This window comes from Strix uralensis, chromosome Z (assembly GCF_047716275.1).
Source record: "Strix uralensis isolate ZFMK-TIS-50842 chromosome Z, bStrUra1, whole genome shotgun sequence".
Classification (NCBI taxonomy): domain Eukaryota; kingdom Metazoa; phylum Chordata; class Aves; order Strigiformes; family Strigidae; genus Strix; species Strix uralensis.
Window position 1 is genome coordinate 57204297 of NC_134012.1, and position 16809 is coordinate 57221105.

The following is a 16809-nucleotide window of genomic DNA, read 5'->3' on the forward strand; positions in this document are numbered from 1 at the left end:
GCCTTTGGACTCAAATTTTCCAGGACTAGCTTCTGGGCATAGGTGAATATTTTAGTAATTTTTAAGTCAGACATTGAGGCAGAGATTTGATTTTATGAAGAATACATCCACAGTGGTTTTCCTGATTATTTGCCTTTAAACCATGCAGTAACTTAAGCACTTTGGGAAATTTAGTTTGGAACAGCCCAGGTTAAAAGAAACAGTAATAAAAGTGATTTTGATGTAAAGAAGTTTCAGGGTTCCTTTTTTTTCCCCCCAGTGTTAATGCCACAGAAATCCTATCTGCACTGGTATTCCACATCTGCACACAGAAACATGCATACATAACCATGTATTTCAGTTTTATGCATATCAACAAGCTGAAATGATTGGTTTGCATCAGTAGAGCACTTCTGTCCTTAAGGTTTGCATTAGTGCAGCTGTACCCATGTTGAAATTATATATGTCTATATGAACAAAGGAGGCCTCAGCTGCAAGTATGTAGAAGATACATGCTATGAATGTGCACTTTATACACTCTGCTCAGTTAACTTCATAATGTAATTACAGTTAAGGTGTATAATTCTGGAGAAAGCACCCATATCCATTCTTCAGCAAGTTACTTTAAACATTGGGGATTTGATTTGAGTTTTTGTGTACTTTTATCTTTTTTTTTTTTTTCCACAGAGACACCGATGCAGTCATTTGGATTAATTTTGTTTAAGGTGTAGCACTCCTCCACAACTGAACAGGGAAATTATAAGTGCAGTTAGCCTTTATGTGCTCTTATTGTTGCCACCTACAGCTTTTTATTAGTAACATGCAATTGTTCTGCTCTGTTACGTAAACCACTTTTTTTTTCTTCTTTGGTAATATGCATGTACCTGAAAATTCTGTTATTTTGACAGTAAGGCCTCAGGCAACCTGAACTTCAGTTTGCATATGACTGAGGGAGAGGCAGGGGTACTCTTCAGGGAAGTAGAAGCAGATTGTAGGGGATCGTAGTAGGCATAGGATATTGCTTTTGTGACTGGAGAGAGTTTCAGCTTGAACTCTTTCCTCAGTGCAGTAGGATGAAGTGATCTGTATATGCTGTTCAGAGAACATGCTGACTGCCACTTCTTCAAGCAGAGATTGCTAAAGCACTGACCATGCACTTGGTGAGCCTGTAGCTGAAGAAAGCCTAAACTTTAATGCAACTTTAATTGGGTATTTTTTGACTAAGGTATTTCAGCTTGCTTAATGTGTAATATGTAATACTTTGCTTTGTGTAAATGTATTCTGTTTAGTATAAAATCCCACCTTGCTTTAGAGAATAGCAATCAAAGTTGCATTTCTTGCTACATCGGCATATCAAATGGACTGAACTTTTGTTTGACTGGACTGTTGGTAAAATTTCGCCATTTGTATTATGCAGATGGACAGTTCCAACAAAATTGGCATAGAAGCTTGAACATTAAACACTCTGTATTCGAGGAAATTTCTTTTTCAGATGGTTTCCTACCCCTTCCCTCATCTCACACGCTTTACTTGAGATTCTCTGGGGAAAATGAGCTCTGTCACTTTACCTTGTGGCATAATTGTTGTGTTAAGCAGACCATTTATTCTTTGTTAAGAATTACTCCAAGGTAAACACTACTATCTTTAGCTATAGTTTAGCTCCTACAGACTACTTTTTTTTTTTTTTTACCCTTTAGTCCTGAAAATCTTTTGACATCAGTTCTACAAGTATCTGATGTGTTATAAGGACTGTGCCGTGTTTGCAGTGTGTATTATACAGAGGGCTTCTGCAGACTGTTGGTTGGGTAGTTTGCTGGTATTTCCTTGTCTGTACATTACTCACTATATAGTAACTTAACTTCAGTTTTGAAAGCATGATTAATGTTAGAATTTCTTTAAGTATGACAAAGTTATCCTGTGATATATTTATATTGAGAGTTTTTTCAACACTGGAGCTTTCCATTAACAGCAGGATCTTAATTTGATTTGTTTAGTCATCATAATCTTAGACTGGAGCATTAGCTTCACCCCAGAGAGAATAATTTCTATACATATAGTACAGCTGCACTGAAGGGGTTATATAAAACAAGCTGAAACTTTGGGTAAGTACTTTACGATAATACATGTCCATATTTCCACATTGAAATAGTTTTAAAAACTGACAACAATGGAATTTTAAAACAACCTCCATTCATGTGATCCACACATGAAAACTTCATAGGCACCACAGGACAAAATACAACTTCTTGCTCAAGCCAGAAGCAATTAGGCTTGGCTAGACAGTGAGAAAATCTCCAAACTATTTAAACCATAAAAGTGGAAAAAATAGAACATTATGTTTTATTGTAGGTTCGGGAACTGCAGACACGTTTGCAAAGCGTGCAGGCAACAGGCCCATCCAGCCCAAGTCGTCTTACTTCTGCCAATCGACCTATTAACCCCAGCACGGGAGAGCTGAGCACAAGCAGCAGTAGCAATGACATTCCCATAGCCAAGGTGAGCTATTTTGTGTTGCAGCGACTCTTCTCGTTATCGGGGAGAAGCAGGCTTCATTTTGCACAGCTGCTGTGCAAGCATGTGATTAACTGGGAGATACCTAGACTCCCCAGAGGTTCTCTGGGGTCCTAAGCAGGTCCGTGAACTTGAGCTGCAGAAAGGAATTAAGTGCTAATGATTGTAATTTCTCAGTTACAGCACAGGTGTCAGTTTTACAGTAGTTTACGTTTGCAAGCTTTTGCAAGATTGTGGCCTAATGAACAAATGCATTTTGTGTAACCTTTATGGAGTGTGGGTTCCTGTGTAACCTGTGCAGCATTTTGACTTACAGATTGCTGAAAGAGTGAAGCTGTCAAAGACAAGATCAGAGTCTTCATCATCTGATAGACCTGTCTTAGGATCAGAAATCAGCAGCATAGGGGTAAGGACTAATATTAATGTGTATGCATGGTACCTTCTGGAGATGATGCATGTTCCATTAAAAGCAGCATTGGTTTCTTACTAAAATGAAAATACTTCAAAAGTTATTTTAAGAAAAATATTTCAACAGCAAATATTTCACCCAGTATTAAGAGGTCATTTTCTAATAACTGGTGGCTAGAAATCATTCTCTGAGTGACTTCAAGAGCATAATTTTGGAGTCAACTCCTCCAAAACAATTATTCTTCAAAAAAAGACTGTTCAGTTGCTTTTCACAGCTTCCAATCAACAGAGGACTGGCTTCTGCTTTGTAATGCCCGTGTAAATCCATTCCAGTGTTGTTACTGTGTGTTAATATTTGTTTCACTGAAGAACTTAGCTCTGATGTTTTGTTAAGCTTTCAAGAAAGTAAATAACTTGCATATTGGGCTTTTTAAATGTATGATGAAGTAGGGGGCTTCACCCTTTGGTTAGTAGAATCTTAAATCAAAATAGCTTCTTAAAGTGGAAACTTGTAAATGTTCTATTCAATGTAAAATTCACAGGAAAAACTGAATAATGAATGCCTTGAAGTGAGTGCAAGCAAATGCACTTCTCAGTGCACACTGCTGGTGGGAGGAATACAGTGGTTATCTATTCACAATGAACTATTAACTGCCCTATGCAGGTGTCTAGTACTGTGGCTGAACATTTGGCACATTCCCTACAAGACTGCTCAAACATCCAGGAAATCTTCCAGACTCTTTATTCACATGGATCTGCTATCTCTGAAAGTAAAATCCGAGAGTTTGAAGTGGAGACAGAGAGATTAAATAGGTAAGGTGGAAATCTAGATATGATCAAATGTATTGTCTGCTACTAGTTTTGTTAAAGTTACTACTTTTTTATCCTTTTTGAACATTTCATAGTTCAGTCACAGCTCAAGTGTGGCAGCTGCAGATAAACACTGAATGTAGTTGATGAGGAGAGATTGAATCGTATGCTAAGGATTCTTTCCATTAGTGTGACAGTTTGGTCGTGCATTATTAGATCAGCATGGCACCTTCATCTGTGACAGTTTTGCACGGTAGAGCGACCTGCTCTATGGCTGGCTAGGTAGACATGGCATTTTTTTTATAAGACACATCACTTCTAGAAATAAGGATTCCCATAACTTATTCTTCATCATTCTCAAATTATCTTGCTTTGTTTTGTCCTGAAAAAGAATTAAGCATTAGCTGTATCACTGAATGTACTGATACATGGTGGTGTGGCGTATATATCAGTAAATAGACTTCTGTCTGCAGAAGAAAGATGGCAGCTTTCTGGTTGCAGTTAAAATACTGCTGGTGTTATCCTTCAATAAGCTCTGTCAAAACCAATGCTTCATGTCATTTTTGGCACATAAAATCAAAACTGCGGATCAGGAATGTGAGAATCATGTCTCAGCATGTTTCCTTCCAAGTTTTCTCCTCCCCATGGCTGTCTCAAATTTAGTCTGATCGGTACAATATCTCTTTTTTGTAGCTCGTGTTTTTGTAGTGCTGCGAAATGTGATCCTTCTTTTTTCTTACTTATTTTTTCTTTGTTCTGTGTGCTGCGCAATTATGCTTTGACAACATGTATCCTTATAGGAGGTGTCAAAGAAGATACAGGAGGTGAAGCATCTGAGAGTTCTAGCAGCTAGGAAAGTCAGAGCGTTGTGCTGGTAGCGAATAAATGGTATACTAGCCCTTCTCCTTCTTGTGCTTGTTAAGAAGTCAGTGATTTTAGAGTTCTGGATGGCACTGATTTCTTCTTTAGGTACCTGTCCAAATTTTGAAATTGTTTGCCTGTCTGTTTTCAGTGTATGTCCAACTGTTACAACTAGGCGTAGTACTTCGATGTGTAGTGCAGGTATCAGCAGTGAGAACGCACAAGTAATACTGATACTCTGAAGCCTCATTTTCAGATTCAGAGTTAAGCTCATTGAGAACTGATACGACCTTCTGTTTGACTATTGCCAGAACTTTTGGACATTTCATTGCCTCATTGAAGCTTTTTATTTTGGGGGTTACGTCTCTAATCACAACCAAAATATTACTTCAAGTGAAACAGTTATTCTGGATGTTCCAAAGACAAAAGACATTTATGCAGCTGCATGATCCCTACACACACCCACACACACTAATGAACATGCCACTTAAAACAAGAAGCAAATGTGGCAGCAGGAAGTGAGGAATGGAGGCAGAAAATTTAAGCAAAACATTAATACAAAGCTGTCCTATGCAGTCTTGTGGCTACAGAATAGGAGTACAACTTCCTGCTTGCTGCTGTTGCACAGGGTTATGATTACATTTTATGGAAAGGAGAGGAGAAGACGACTCTGTCCTGAGACAAATTACTATCTTCTTGACTCTTGATAGGGGACACAGAACTGGTAGATTTTGCCATCTTCATTAAAAGCCTTGTGTAGATCAAATGGCATTTGTGTTTTTTAGATTGTGATTGTTCTAGAGTTTTCAGGACAGTGTCTGCAAACTAAGCTTGAAGGTTGCAAATTACTTCCTTTTCTACAGCCGTATCGAGCACTTGAAATCCCAGAATGACTTGCTGACAATAACACTGGAAGAGTGCAAGAGCAATGCTGAGAGGATGAGCATGCTTGTTGGGAAGTACGAGTCCAATGCCACAGCCCTTAGGCTTGCACTGCAGTACAGGTATGTAACTACACAGAGGGTGTCTCAGCCAGAAAAAGAGGGAGCGAGGAGACTTGGTAGAAGTCTTTGAGAGTGACATTGTTGGTGTGCTGTAGTAATACTGTTTCTTTCTGTTTCCTCCCTGAAAAAATGCCCCTTTGGTTAAACTACTTGACAAACTACAGAACAGAAGTTACTGATAAAAGTATATTTCAACACTAATTCACCAGCAGTAGTGAACTCGATCTAAGAGAAAGATACGGCTTTATCTGCTAATTTTTAAATACTCAATTAACATTTGAATTAGGGGTTGTGTGTAGGCTCGAACTGTCTCTGCTGTATCTGATCTTAAGATACAGGTTCTCTGTATTAGGCTGGCACTTTTCATAAGACCAGTGGACCAAAGAGTGGTATTGTACTCCACATAATTCAGAGTGACTTTATATTACATCAGTTGGAATTGTGGATTAATTGGTATGTGGTTACAAGTATCTAAAATTGCTTTAAACTATACGTAAAAAGATCGTGTCATTTAACTACTTCAGCTGCAACTAATTTGGAACAGGCAGTTCTGGTCTTAAGACAAATTGTGTGCCTTTTAAAGAATGTATTCTCTTACTAATAGCCTTGATCAAATTACAAGGAAATGTAAATTGCAAATAGGTACATTAATGTATATGTTTTCAAAAACATTAGAATGGAATGAGTGACTCACAACTGTACTTAGAAGCTGTTGAGTTTTAAGGAGGAAAATCATACAGCCAGGACAGAGCAAGAAGTATTTTTCTTGTCTTTCCTTCTTACTATGATAGTATAGTTATATAGTAGAGTATAGAATACTGTATTTCGTATAGTAAGAAGGCCAGAAAAAGGGTTTCTCAGAGGGATTGTGTTGACCACCATTCATGATGTTAACTGTTTCAAACACGCTTCTGGAGCTCACTTCACATCAGGTCATTCTCTTCTGTTTTAACTTTTTACATTACTTGAGGCCAACCTGGCACCATCATAAGGAAGGAGAGACTGTTGAATGCTTGTGATAGAAGCTTATGTGTGTTATGTCATTTAGTATCCTGCTGCTAGACAAGCAATAGGGAATCATGCTGTTCATCAGCTACCTCTTTTTTTTGTTGTTGCTGTTGCAGGTATTCTTCCCCTCTAAACTGCAGATATATTTTGTGTGATTTTTGTTTTCTGGGTTTGTTTTCTCTTTCAGTGAACAGTGTATAGAAGCATATGAGCTGCTGTTGGCACTGGCAGAAAGTGAGCAGAGCCTCATTCTTGGGCAGTTCAGAGCTGCAGGTGTTGGTTCTGTTGGTAAGATGTCAATGAATCACTTTTTTTTTTTTTCTTTGCAAGTCAGTTAGCATTAGAGTTAGTTGTAACAGTGAATCATCTCATGACCCATCACTTAAGAATGCTCTCCAGTATCTTCATGTTTTTAACTAATTAAATCATTTTACACACCCAAAAAACAGGAAACAAGAGAAAGAGAAACTGGAATTAAATCATAAAATTCACCAGCAATTTAAATTAACCTCCATGTACTTTTTACAAGGGGATGTCTGTTCTGGCAGTGGTGAGGCAGTTACAGGCATGCAACTGTACAGAGTGGAATTATTACACAATACTCATGAAGATATGTGAATTAAGGCCATACAGCTGTGGTGACTGCAAGTATAAATTTAGTTTGAACCAGCAACATTGAACTTTCTAGAAGTTGAGTGTAGTCTTTAAAATCTTGGATTAAGACAATACAAAGGTAGCATTGAGTAGTCACCAAGAAAAAAACCAAAAATGGCTTTAGTTTTTCACCCCACATTTTACCTTTGCTCTGAAACTTTAAAATATTTCATCTTAAATTTTACTGTGTTGTCAGGGATATTAGCCTATATGTTCTGGGTTTTTCTTATTTTGTGTATAGTTAATCTTGTGGCTAGGGGGTGGTGTTTTTTAATATACTTGCTTGCTAAGTAATGGAATAAGCCACTGTCATACGTACAGTTCAGAAGTGTTTGGAGCTTGACATTGATGCTGGCTCCGCTTTTCTGATACAGGTGTTTATACAATGAACATGAACCTGGGTTCTATAGTCCCATTCCTTTTACTGATAGAAGGTAGCTGTAGTAATGTTCAAGTAGAAAGAGAGGAAACCTTCAGAGAGGGAAGGCAGCCGGTGGTATCCTGGCTTGTATCAGAAATAGCATGGCCAGCAGGGACAGGGAAGTGATCTTGCCCTTGTACTCGGCACTGGTGAGGCCGCACCTCGATTACTGTGTTCAGTTCTGGGCCCCTCACCACAAAAAGGACATTGAATTACTCGAGCGTGTCCAGAGAAGGGCACCGAAGCTGGTGAAGGGTCTGGAGCACATGTCGTATGAGGAGCGGCTGAGGGAACTGGGGTTGTTTAGTCTGGAGAAGAGGAGGCTGAGGGGAGACCTCATTGCCCTCTACAGCTACCTGAAAGGAGGTTGCAGAGAACTGGGGATGAGTCTCTTGAACCAAGTAGCAAGCGATAGGACAAGAGGTAATGGCCTCAAGTTGTGCCAGGGGAGGTTTAGACTGGATATTAGGAAGTATTTCTTTACAGAACAGGTTGTTAGGCGTTGGAATGGGCTGCCCAGGGCAGTGGTGGAGTCCCCATCCCTGGAGGTGTTTAAGAGTTGAGCTGACATAGCGCTGAGGGATATGGTGTAGTTGGGAACTGTCAGTGTTAGGTTAATGGTTGGACTAGATGATCTTCAAGGTCTTTTCCAACCTTGATGATTCTGTGAATAGCTCTTCATGCTGTGCTGAGGTATAGTAACTGCCTGATTGAGACAGTATTACAGCATTAGTTTCTCAGGAATCACTGAAATGTAAATGGAAAGCTTTTAGAGACAGAGTGACCATCTGGCTTTAGAGCCACAGGACTGACATGGTCAGCCTTTTGTTTGAGATGACCATATGCAGTCAGCCCACAGTTGCTGTGCTGTTAACCATGCCTCTTACCCATCTCTCGCAGTGCTAGAAGCAGGCCCTGTCTTGGCCTGTGCAGTGTGTGCCATACACTGAATGTTAGAGTGAATGTCCGAGATTTTCATCCACCTTTCTTCCAGACTCTGGTCATTCTTTTCCATAGTGTGCTAGGGAGCTTTCCCTGCTGGCAGAGATCAGTGGCCAGCAAAAGTGAATTTAGTCTTGGATTTTCTGTTCACATGGGTCGCAGAAAGAAATGTTAGAAGGGAGAAATACCTTGGGTTTCATCTCACATGCATTTTATGAGAGTGTAGTATAGTTTTTGTATAGGTGTCTGTCTACAGCTCTTACAGTATTACCAGTTACAGCCATGTGATAGAAAAAGTGCCAATTTCCCATTACATAACACAGCTTGACGGAAGTTGTGTTTGGTTTATGTACTTTTACTTCACCATCAAATTGATGAAAAGATACAGATGAAATAGCAGATTTTTGGTTTGAAGATCAATTGAGTTTTATATCAACATCTGTGAGTGGAAGATTCATGGGAGTTGCTTCTGCGTAACTTGGAGCTGAGCATATCCAGCTTCTCTTAACATTCTCCCTTCTTTTCTTCCACATTAATGTTATTTCTAGTGCATGCACTTTACTTAACCAGTGCGAAGTATGGGTAATTGGTATGTGACCTGAATAAGGATGAAATTAAAATCTGACATAGAGCAAACTGGGAGGTTTTTATACTCTCTTGACATGTTTGAACTGTATTTGGTAAAGTATGAATATACTGTAGTTTTGTTCAGACTTTCAGTGTGGCCACCAATGTGCCTTGCTTTAATGTCTTTACTCCAGCTGGAGTTAGGACTATAGGAATAGTGACAGTGGTGGTTTTTGTCCTGCCTCTGCTGAAGGGGTGGTTTACTGGCTCCATAGATGTTGCATAACCATTAAAAATTATAGCAAATTAATAAACATCAGTGCTAGTTTTCTTTTGGTTTAGTATTCATGACGGTAAACTCTGAAAGGCAATTCTTCTAGCTTGAAAGGTAACCCATAAGATGGTGTTCTGGCAAGCGATTAGGCTTGAGATAAAGATGTTTGTGAGAAGAAGCACTGAAAATGAGCACACAGTGAAACAGCACTGGATTGATTGGAATAAAAGTTGTAATTCAGGCTGAGGCTTTTCCAGTGTATTATTAATTTGAGCATCCTAACCTAATGTACAATGCACACCCTTACAGACAAGCTAGCTAAGATAAAGCATCACTTAAGACAGGTACCCAAAGCAACAACTACCTGGCTGGGAGGGAGATGCATTCAGGCCAGTAGCCCAGTTGCCACTGATGCTCACACAGAAGTGAAGTCACTTTTACATTACAGATTGGTAATTTATTGTCATCGTCTTGGTATAAACTGAGAGTGTGCAGAAGCACCTCTACTCTTGCATTAATTTCTGTCACCCTCTTCAGAGCTCTAAAACAGATTGTTTGCTTGAAAACTAGGGGACCAGACAGGTGATGAAAACATCACTCAGATGCTTAAGAGAGCTCATGACTGCAGGAAGACAGCTGAGAATGCAGCAAAAGCCTTGCTGATGAAACTAGATGGAAGCTGTGGGGGAGCCTATGCAATCACTGGCTGTAGCGTGCAGCCCTGGGAAAGCCTGTCATCCAACAGCCACACAAGGTAACTGCAACTCATCTTGCTTTCCTAATCCCAAAGTGTTTGTTTTCAGACCAAAAGTTATGTTGTATTTGGTGACCTACCTCCTTCACCTCAATCTGCTGGCTCTTTGCTTTGATTTATAAGTCACCATGCCTCAGTGGTCTGATTATCTTTAGACTTTGAGCAACTCCAGCCAAGAAGGGCTTTGTATAAATTTTTGCAAATGGGTGACTTTGAGCTTTGATCTTCCTCGTAAAGGGCAAAGCCATTATGTTTGTTTTACTTCAGTGACTTTCTTGCTATTTTATTGGAACTCAAATCATGTACTTCTTATTCATACCTATTGCATGCAGACAGCACAGACGTATGGAGAACTAGAGATCAGAAGTATGCTTCCACTGGTGTTTTGGAGTGTTCAGGAATTGTTTTCTCAATGTTGCAAATCCAGCCATTTTGTTTTAAACCATTTCTTCTCCCTTCTCATTCCCCTTTGCCCACCCCTCCAAATTCCTCCTTCCCATGCTATTCTTTTGCATGGGGAGTGGCAAGTGAACATCATGACAGAGTGGATTCTTGCAGGAAAGGCTGGATATTGCAGTTATTCTGAAGACCTATAAATTAATGAAACTGAAATGAGCTATTATTGCAGAAGTGTTCCAGTTCAAATACATCTGCTAGGAGCTTCATTTTGAGTTGCTGCCTGCCTGCAGTGTAATTGTACTCTGTGCAGTGAATATGTGTGCTTGTGTATGGATACGAATTTGGCAAGTATCCTGGATAAATATAGATGAACATTTTTCTTTTTAAAAGTTATTTTGGTTTCTCAGATTCACTCTAAAAATTCATTTTAATTCAGTTTTTGAGCCAGTTCTTTATTCAAATGCTGTCATTTTTTGACAGTTTCAGAAGTTTATTTTAGTACTATATCATTTCCTCTTCTTGCTGATGCTTCCTCCGAAGGATCTTATTTCCTGCCATGTGACTAGCATGAAATAGCTAAAAAGTGAGCAGAAAAGTAACTTGAGGGAACAGGGTCCAAATTTGAGGTATATTTTAACGTTTTATTCAAACAAGTCTTTTGGGGCACTTTCAGTCCAAGAAAGCTGTATCTTTATTCAGAAATTAATGTGGCAGCATCTGTGCTAGTAACACATTGATTGCTCATTGTACCCAAAGTATTTACTGGCCTTGGAAAGCAGTTATACAAAGCTGTTTAAAATACTTGACTTGCCTCAATATGCATGCACTTACGCCTTATCTACAGCCACATGTGAACATGTTCTAAGTGGTCACACATAGCAACACCTCTACCTAGGCTGAGCTTGTTTTCCATTCTGTTATTTGAAAGGGTCATTTTCAGTTGTTCATAACTGTCTCAGTGTTTTTCTTCCTTGTGAGGTATCTGTTATGTAGTCAAGGCGTTTTTTTTTTTCTTGAAAACAATTTAGATAGTTTCCAGTATTGATGGGGGAAATTGTGGGTGGGGGTGCTGTTTCCAGGTGTTTTTTGTTTGTTCTCCTAGTCTTTCACTGAAAGTGTTTGGTAGTCTACAGTCCTTGCTTTGTTGAATGTCATTTTTGTTTTTGTGAGGAGGAGGCTGAGGGAGAGTTGTGTGTGTTTGGGGAGGAAAACCATCCCTCATGCTCATTGTTTACCGTGAACTTTTGGTGGTCAGCTGGCAGTCTGCGTATGTGTGCACGTAATGTATTGGCTGAGCAGATAAAGTTTCAGCAGAGTATGATTAAAATGGCATAGGATTTCAGATTTCATCAATATAGACTGTCATGAAATGTGAAAATGCAAACATGAAAGCTTCTGTGTGCGAGAGATGTTTTAGCTTGAGTCATTATCATTGTAGGGTAATTTTTCTGGCATGGAACAAGATACTGTACTGAATAAGGTAACTATTATTATCTGCTTTGATATATATGAAACATAAGAGAGAAAAGCTTCTCTCACTCACCTGAAGGGCACATAGCAAGTCGGGGAACTTGTCATATGGGCATCCTGATCTGATCATCACTTACACATTGTTGTCCATCTCCCCTCCCCTCACATCCAGTGTAAATTGTCTTTGTCTAAACATACATATCAGTGAAAATATTTCTGAAACTTTAGTTTCTCCATGAGATACAAATCTTCCCTCCTTCTGTTGTGTTCAAGTGATACATGGTAGAGGGGTTTTCAGATCTCTCCTTCCTGTGGACTCTGTCTCAAAATAGAGGCATCCCCTCTTCAGCTTACAGACACATGACACGCTGTCCCAGCCCATAGATGGAAAGTCTGTGTTAGTTCAAAAGGCACACATTTTCCATATTTCTGTCAGTAAATGTTCTATCTAGGGTTTAAAAAATTGAAGATTTTGTCTTTAACTCCCCTTTCCCTATCATCTGGATCCTTTTTGTTTCTCTCCAGGACCCTACTCCTACTTTTTGGACTTACCCTGTCTATATTGCTGGCTCTCTCAACCCATTCATGCGTGCTCCCTTGTCACTTGGCTCCCTGCTGCTCTACACAGACGTCCCATTGCCACAGACCTCCAGCCCTCTATAATTCATTGTTGTTGGTGATTTCCATTTCCTTTAATTTTTCCATTACAAAAGCAATCCAAGCAGAGATAGTAAAGCAGACTGTGGATTTCTAGCTGTTCCTACAGGCTTAATGTTTTTTATGTGTCTTAAAGAACTTGACAGTCTATAAAACTGGGGAGTAGAACAAGCCCACATCACCAGCGGGTGCTGTGTAAACCACCATTTGGGGACCACTACACTGAAATGAAAACATTTTTACATTGTGTGGCTCAAACATACTCCAAATCTGCAGGACTGATCTTTTGCCATAGCTGTTTTAGTGTTGCAGGCTTTTAGTTTGAGATATGTATTGCTACCTTTTCCCTTTGAAACCAGCTGAGTAAAGTGGTAGTGGGATGATGAAAACTCCTTTTCTGAGACCTGTGACAAATGCGTAGTTTTCCCTGCTGTTCAAAATCCTGTAGAATAGGGACTTACAGCAGAATTGTTGACCCATCTTTAGCTTTGGGATTTCAAATGAGATTCTGAATGTCAGATCACTGAACACATTACCGAGAATAAATAAATGCTTGGTGAGCCACTAGTGACAAGTGGTGAAAGACTGTGACTGAGTCTTTAAGACTGAAATGAAAAGAAATGCAATGCAATGAAAGAGCATCACAGAGGTTGTTACTGGTGAAGTGAATAAAAATAATAGCAAGCATATCGACTCATTTGTCTGACAGCAGCACAATAATGTTGCCAGTTCATTTTTTGAGAATAGAAATAGGTCTGCAGTGTAGTTGGAGGTTATAATTATTTTAAATGGACAGAAGCTAACTACAGAACATGTATTGCCAACAAGGTTTGACTGCTTGCACATTAAAAAGAAAGAAACAAAAGAGAAGGACTGAAAACTGGATTTTATTCCCTGCAGTGCTAGTAAGCTCAGCATTACATCTATCTGGATTTATGGGGGGAAAGATCTGCTCTCTTGTATGCAAAGGGAATTCTTCTTAGTATTAAGCTGTGTCACAAAATATCTCAACTCAGCCAAATGTAGGACTATAACTCTCGTCAGAATCACCTCAGATTTCAGATAGGTAGCTGACAGACAAAATTATCTTGGCTGAAGCGTACAAATTATTTAGAAATTACCCAACGGGTATCTTAATGTTATCTGTGTAACACTTCATTGCTGGACTGAACTAGACTCAGAAGGAAGCAGGGTGGTTTCACCAAAGGTTCTGATTTTAGCCAAATTCACTGTTAGTCTTTTGGCTGTCTGAAGTGTTGTTCAGTTTCTTAGGAAGTTACTATCTTTTCGCATTGTGCTGTTTCAGATCTCAAGCCACAACATTCATCTAGAAGATAGTTGGCCCATGTATACTGCGTACCAAATGCATTCTTTGAGGTTGCATGCAGAAATTCAAGCAAGTTTTGTGGATTCAATTCTGACAGCATTTAGTTCTATCAACTTTTGTATTATCTGCATCATTGCTGAATTGCAGATTTATGAACTGAAGCTTTTACAGGGTTTTACGGACAAAATTTTGTAGTGTACAGAAGTTGTTACTCTGAGGCACTGTTGGAAGCCTCATTTGTATCCATCCACTGGATTTTACACACACACACATGCACATGCAAACACATGCATGCATGACAGCAAATAAGACTGCATGTTATACTATACCAATCTGCATGTTTTCCACAGACTGTATATGAAAATTAATTTGACATCATCTATGCATGACATCATTGTAAAAGACTTGAGGGGTGAAGTGAGTTGGACAAACATTTCTCTTTGCGTGTTCTGAATACAGCAGCAGTGAGAATGAGCAGATTGATATTGTATTCCCTCCAGGTGTGATGAAATTGTGATCCTTTCTCTATCCTGACCTACATGCTTGAGAAATGAGAAACTGCACATCTTTTGCAACGGTTTCATGTTTTTTTTGGATGGATGCGTTATACTATATATGCATTCTGTCAGTCTGTTCTCCTTTGTCCTGACTGCTGTTAGAAGGGAGAGCAATATGTGAAATTCATATGCTTACCAGCTGTGGGCTGTTAAACAGAGCAGCAATGGACTGGCATTAAGGCTGTGGAGAGCTGTATGGAGGGGCTTTTGGGGGAACACACCCTGGCAGAGCTGTGCTGTAGGAGTTCAGAAACACTGCTGCATTGTTTCCATCCCTAATCGTGCAGCCTCATTTTTACAACAGTCCAAAGTGGGCTTTGTCTCCTGGCTTTCTGCAACCCATACTGCTTCCAGTCTTCTGGGTGGGGTCTTGCTGCTTAATGTGCAGGGAGAGGGAAGGTTCTTGTCCCTTTGTGTGCTGGCTGAGACAGTTTCCTTGCTAAGCTCTCCTCACCTTCTTAAAAAAAAAAGAAAAAAAAAGAGCAGCTTGCTAGCAATTCACCAGAGGACCAACTCAGCTGCAGACAGGCAGGCAGGCAGGCAGCCAGGACTAAAGTAAAAGCAGCCTGAGTATCACTGGCAACAACCCAGACTGCCTTCCTCAGTTTGGACTGCTCTCCTCTAAAATATACATGCATAGCCATGGACCTTTAAGAGCCAAAATCTGTGAATATCCAGTGAGTACAAGGTCTAACACAACATTAACAATAGACTTTCAGCATTTTTGCTCAGGTTTCATTCCCAGCAGGAAAGCTAGGTTTTCTTTCCTTTGCAAGCAAAAACTGAGATGAGCTCTTTGTGTCCCAAGATTTGAAGCCTGTGTAGGCTTCAAAATCTGTCCTTCCTCCAACAACAGATGTTTTACATTTAATCCAGAAAAGCTGTGCAATTGCTGTCTTTGCATGCTGAGGAAATTTGCAACATAATTTCAGTACAGAATTAAGTATTTCTCATGTTGTCTATCCCCATGATTTTTATATCAGTATCTACTTCAGAGAGGCATCTCTAAACTCAGTAAAGCAAGATTTATTAAGTGTTTAGAGGTTCTCTTAGGAAGAACTAAGTGTGAACAAAAACTTGTTTCAATCTGAAAGGGTTTCTATGTAATGTAGGTACCAGGTGTTTTTAGCTTCACTGAAGATGGAAATGGATGGAAACAACAGCACAGAGCAGTTTACATTTGTGGTAAATATGGCACCTATTATCCCTAAGAAAAGGAAGGAATAATGGGAAATTGACAGAGAACTATAGTAAGGAACTGTAATGTGATATTTCATGAGGGGGAAGGATTCTGAAAAAATCTTTGTAGACCTGTCAATTCTCCGTCTCCTCCAAGGCTGTGCTTGGAATATGTGGCAACATTGGCAGTTAGTTGAGGCACTTAAAAATCAATGTAGCTTTAACTGAAGTAGAACCAAAAGAAAAGAGAAAAATCAAGCCTATCTTGATAGGCTTCCCCTTTTTCACATGCATAATATATTTTAGGACATCATCCTGACTCTCACAGCATGTAGCGGATGGGGCTTTTTTTCTTCCTACAAAAATGTTGAACAGCAGTGCAATTTGATACTGAAAGTGATTTATTCCCCTGTTGAAAACTGAGATCATCTAGCATTCCAGACAAGCACAGTTAATGGATGACTTATCCCTCACCCAGCAGCTGATTACAGGACCTCGGGAGACAGCAGGCAGCTTTGAGTGAGGTTATAGAAACAACGTGGCATTTTATTTTCCTTTTAGTGATATTGCAACTATATTCAGCCCCAGAATGCTTTGGCTGTATCGGTCTCGGCCCCCTGCAGCACTGGCATGCATCTAGGTGGGTAGGCAGCACTGAGCCACCTTGCTCTAAGACATTAGTTCTCCCTTTCTGCGATCTCTGTGTAAACGTTTATGGGGCAGACTGATGGGTTTGATGCCTGTAGATAGAAGAACTGCCATGTCTGATGATGACATTTTATTAAAAATCCTGCTAACTTATAGGTTGGTTCTAAACCCCTCCAGCCCTGAAGGAATGGCAGTGTACTAAGGAATACACCTTAACATGAATTGAAAGGTGCATTGAAATTGAAAGATGAATTGAAATCTGCCAGCAGATTGATGGAGTCAGGTTGATTCCTACAAGCATCCATTAAAAATATTTGAGATGATAGCTGGTATCGCCATCAGCAGAGATAAATGAGATCTGGGCCGATTCTTTTTTCTT

General features: G+C 39.6%; 1 protein-coding gene across 4 annotated transcripts in view; it reads left to right on the forward strand.

Moving 5' to 3' along the window:
• MCC (MCC regulator of WNT signaling pathway) overlaps positions 1-16809 on the forward strand; it is a 223927-nt gene that overhangs the window by 182353 nt on the left and 24765 nt on the right. For all 4 annotated transcript variants that reach the window (XM_074856975.1, XM_074856976.1, XM_074856977.1 and 1 more), the window contains 6 exons: positions 2329-2475; positions 2807-2896; positions 3563-3711; positions 5433-5573; positions 6769-6869; positions 10010-10193. In XM_074856975.1, the coding sequence (XP_074713076.1) occupies positions 2329-2475; positions 2807-2896; positions 3563-3711; positions 5433-5573; positions 6769-6869; positions 10010-10193 (812 nt within the window). The remainder of the gene's footprint in view (positions 1-2328; positions 2476-2806; positions 2897-3562; positions 3712-5432; positions 5574-6768; positions 6870-10009; positions 10194-16809) is intronic.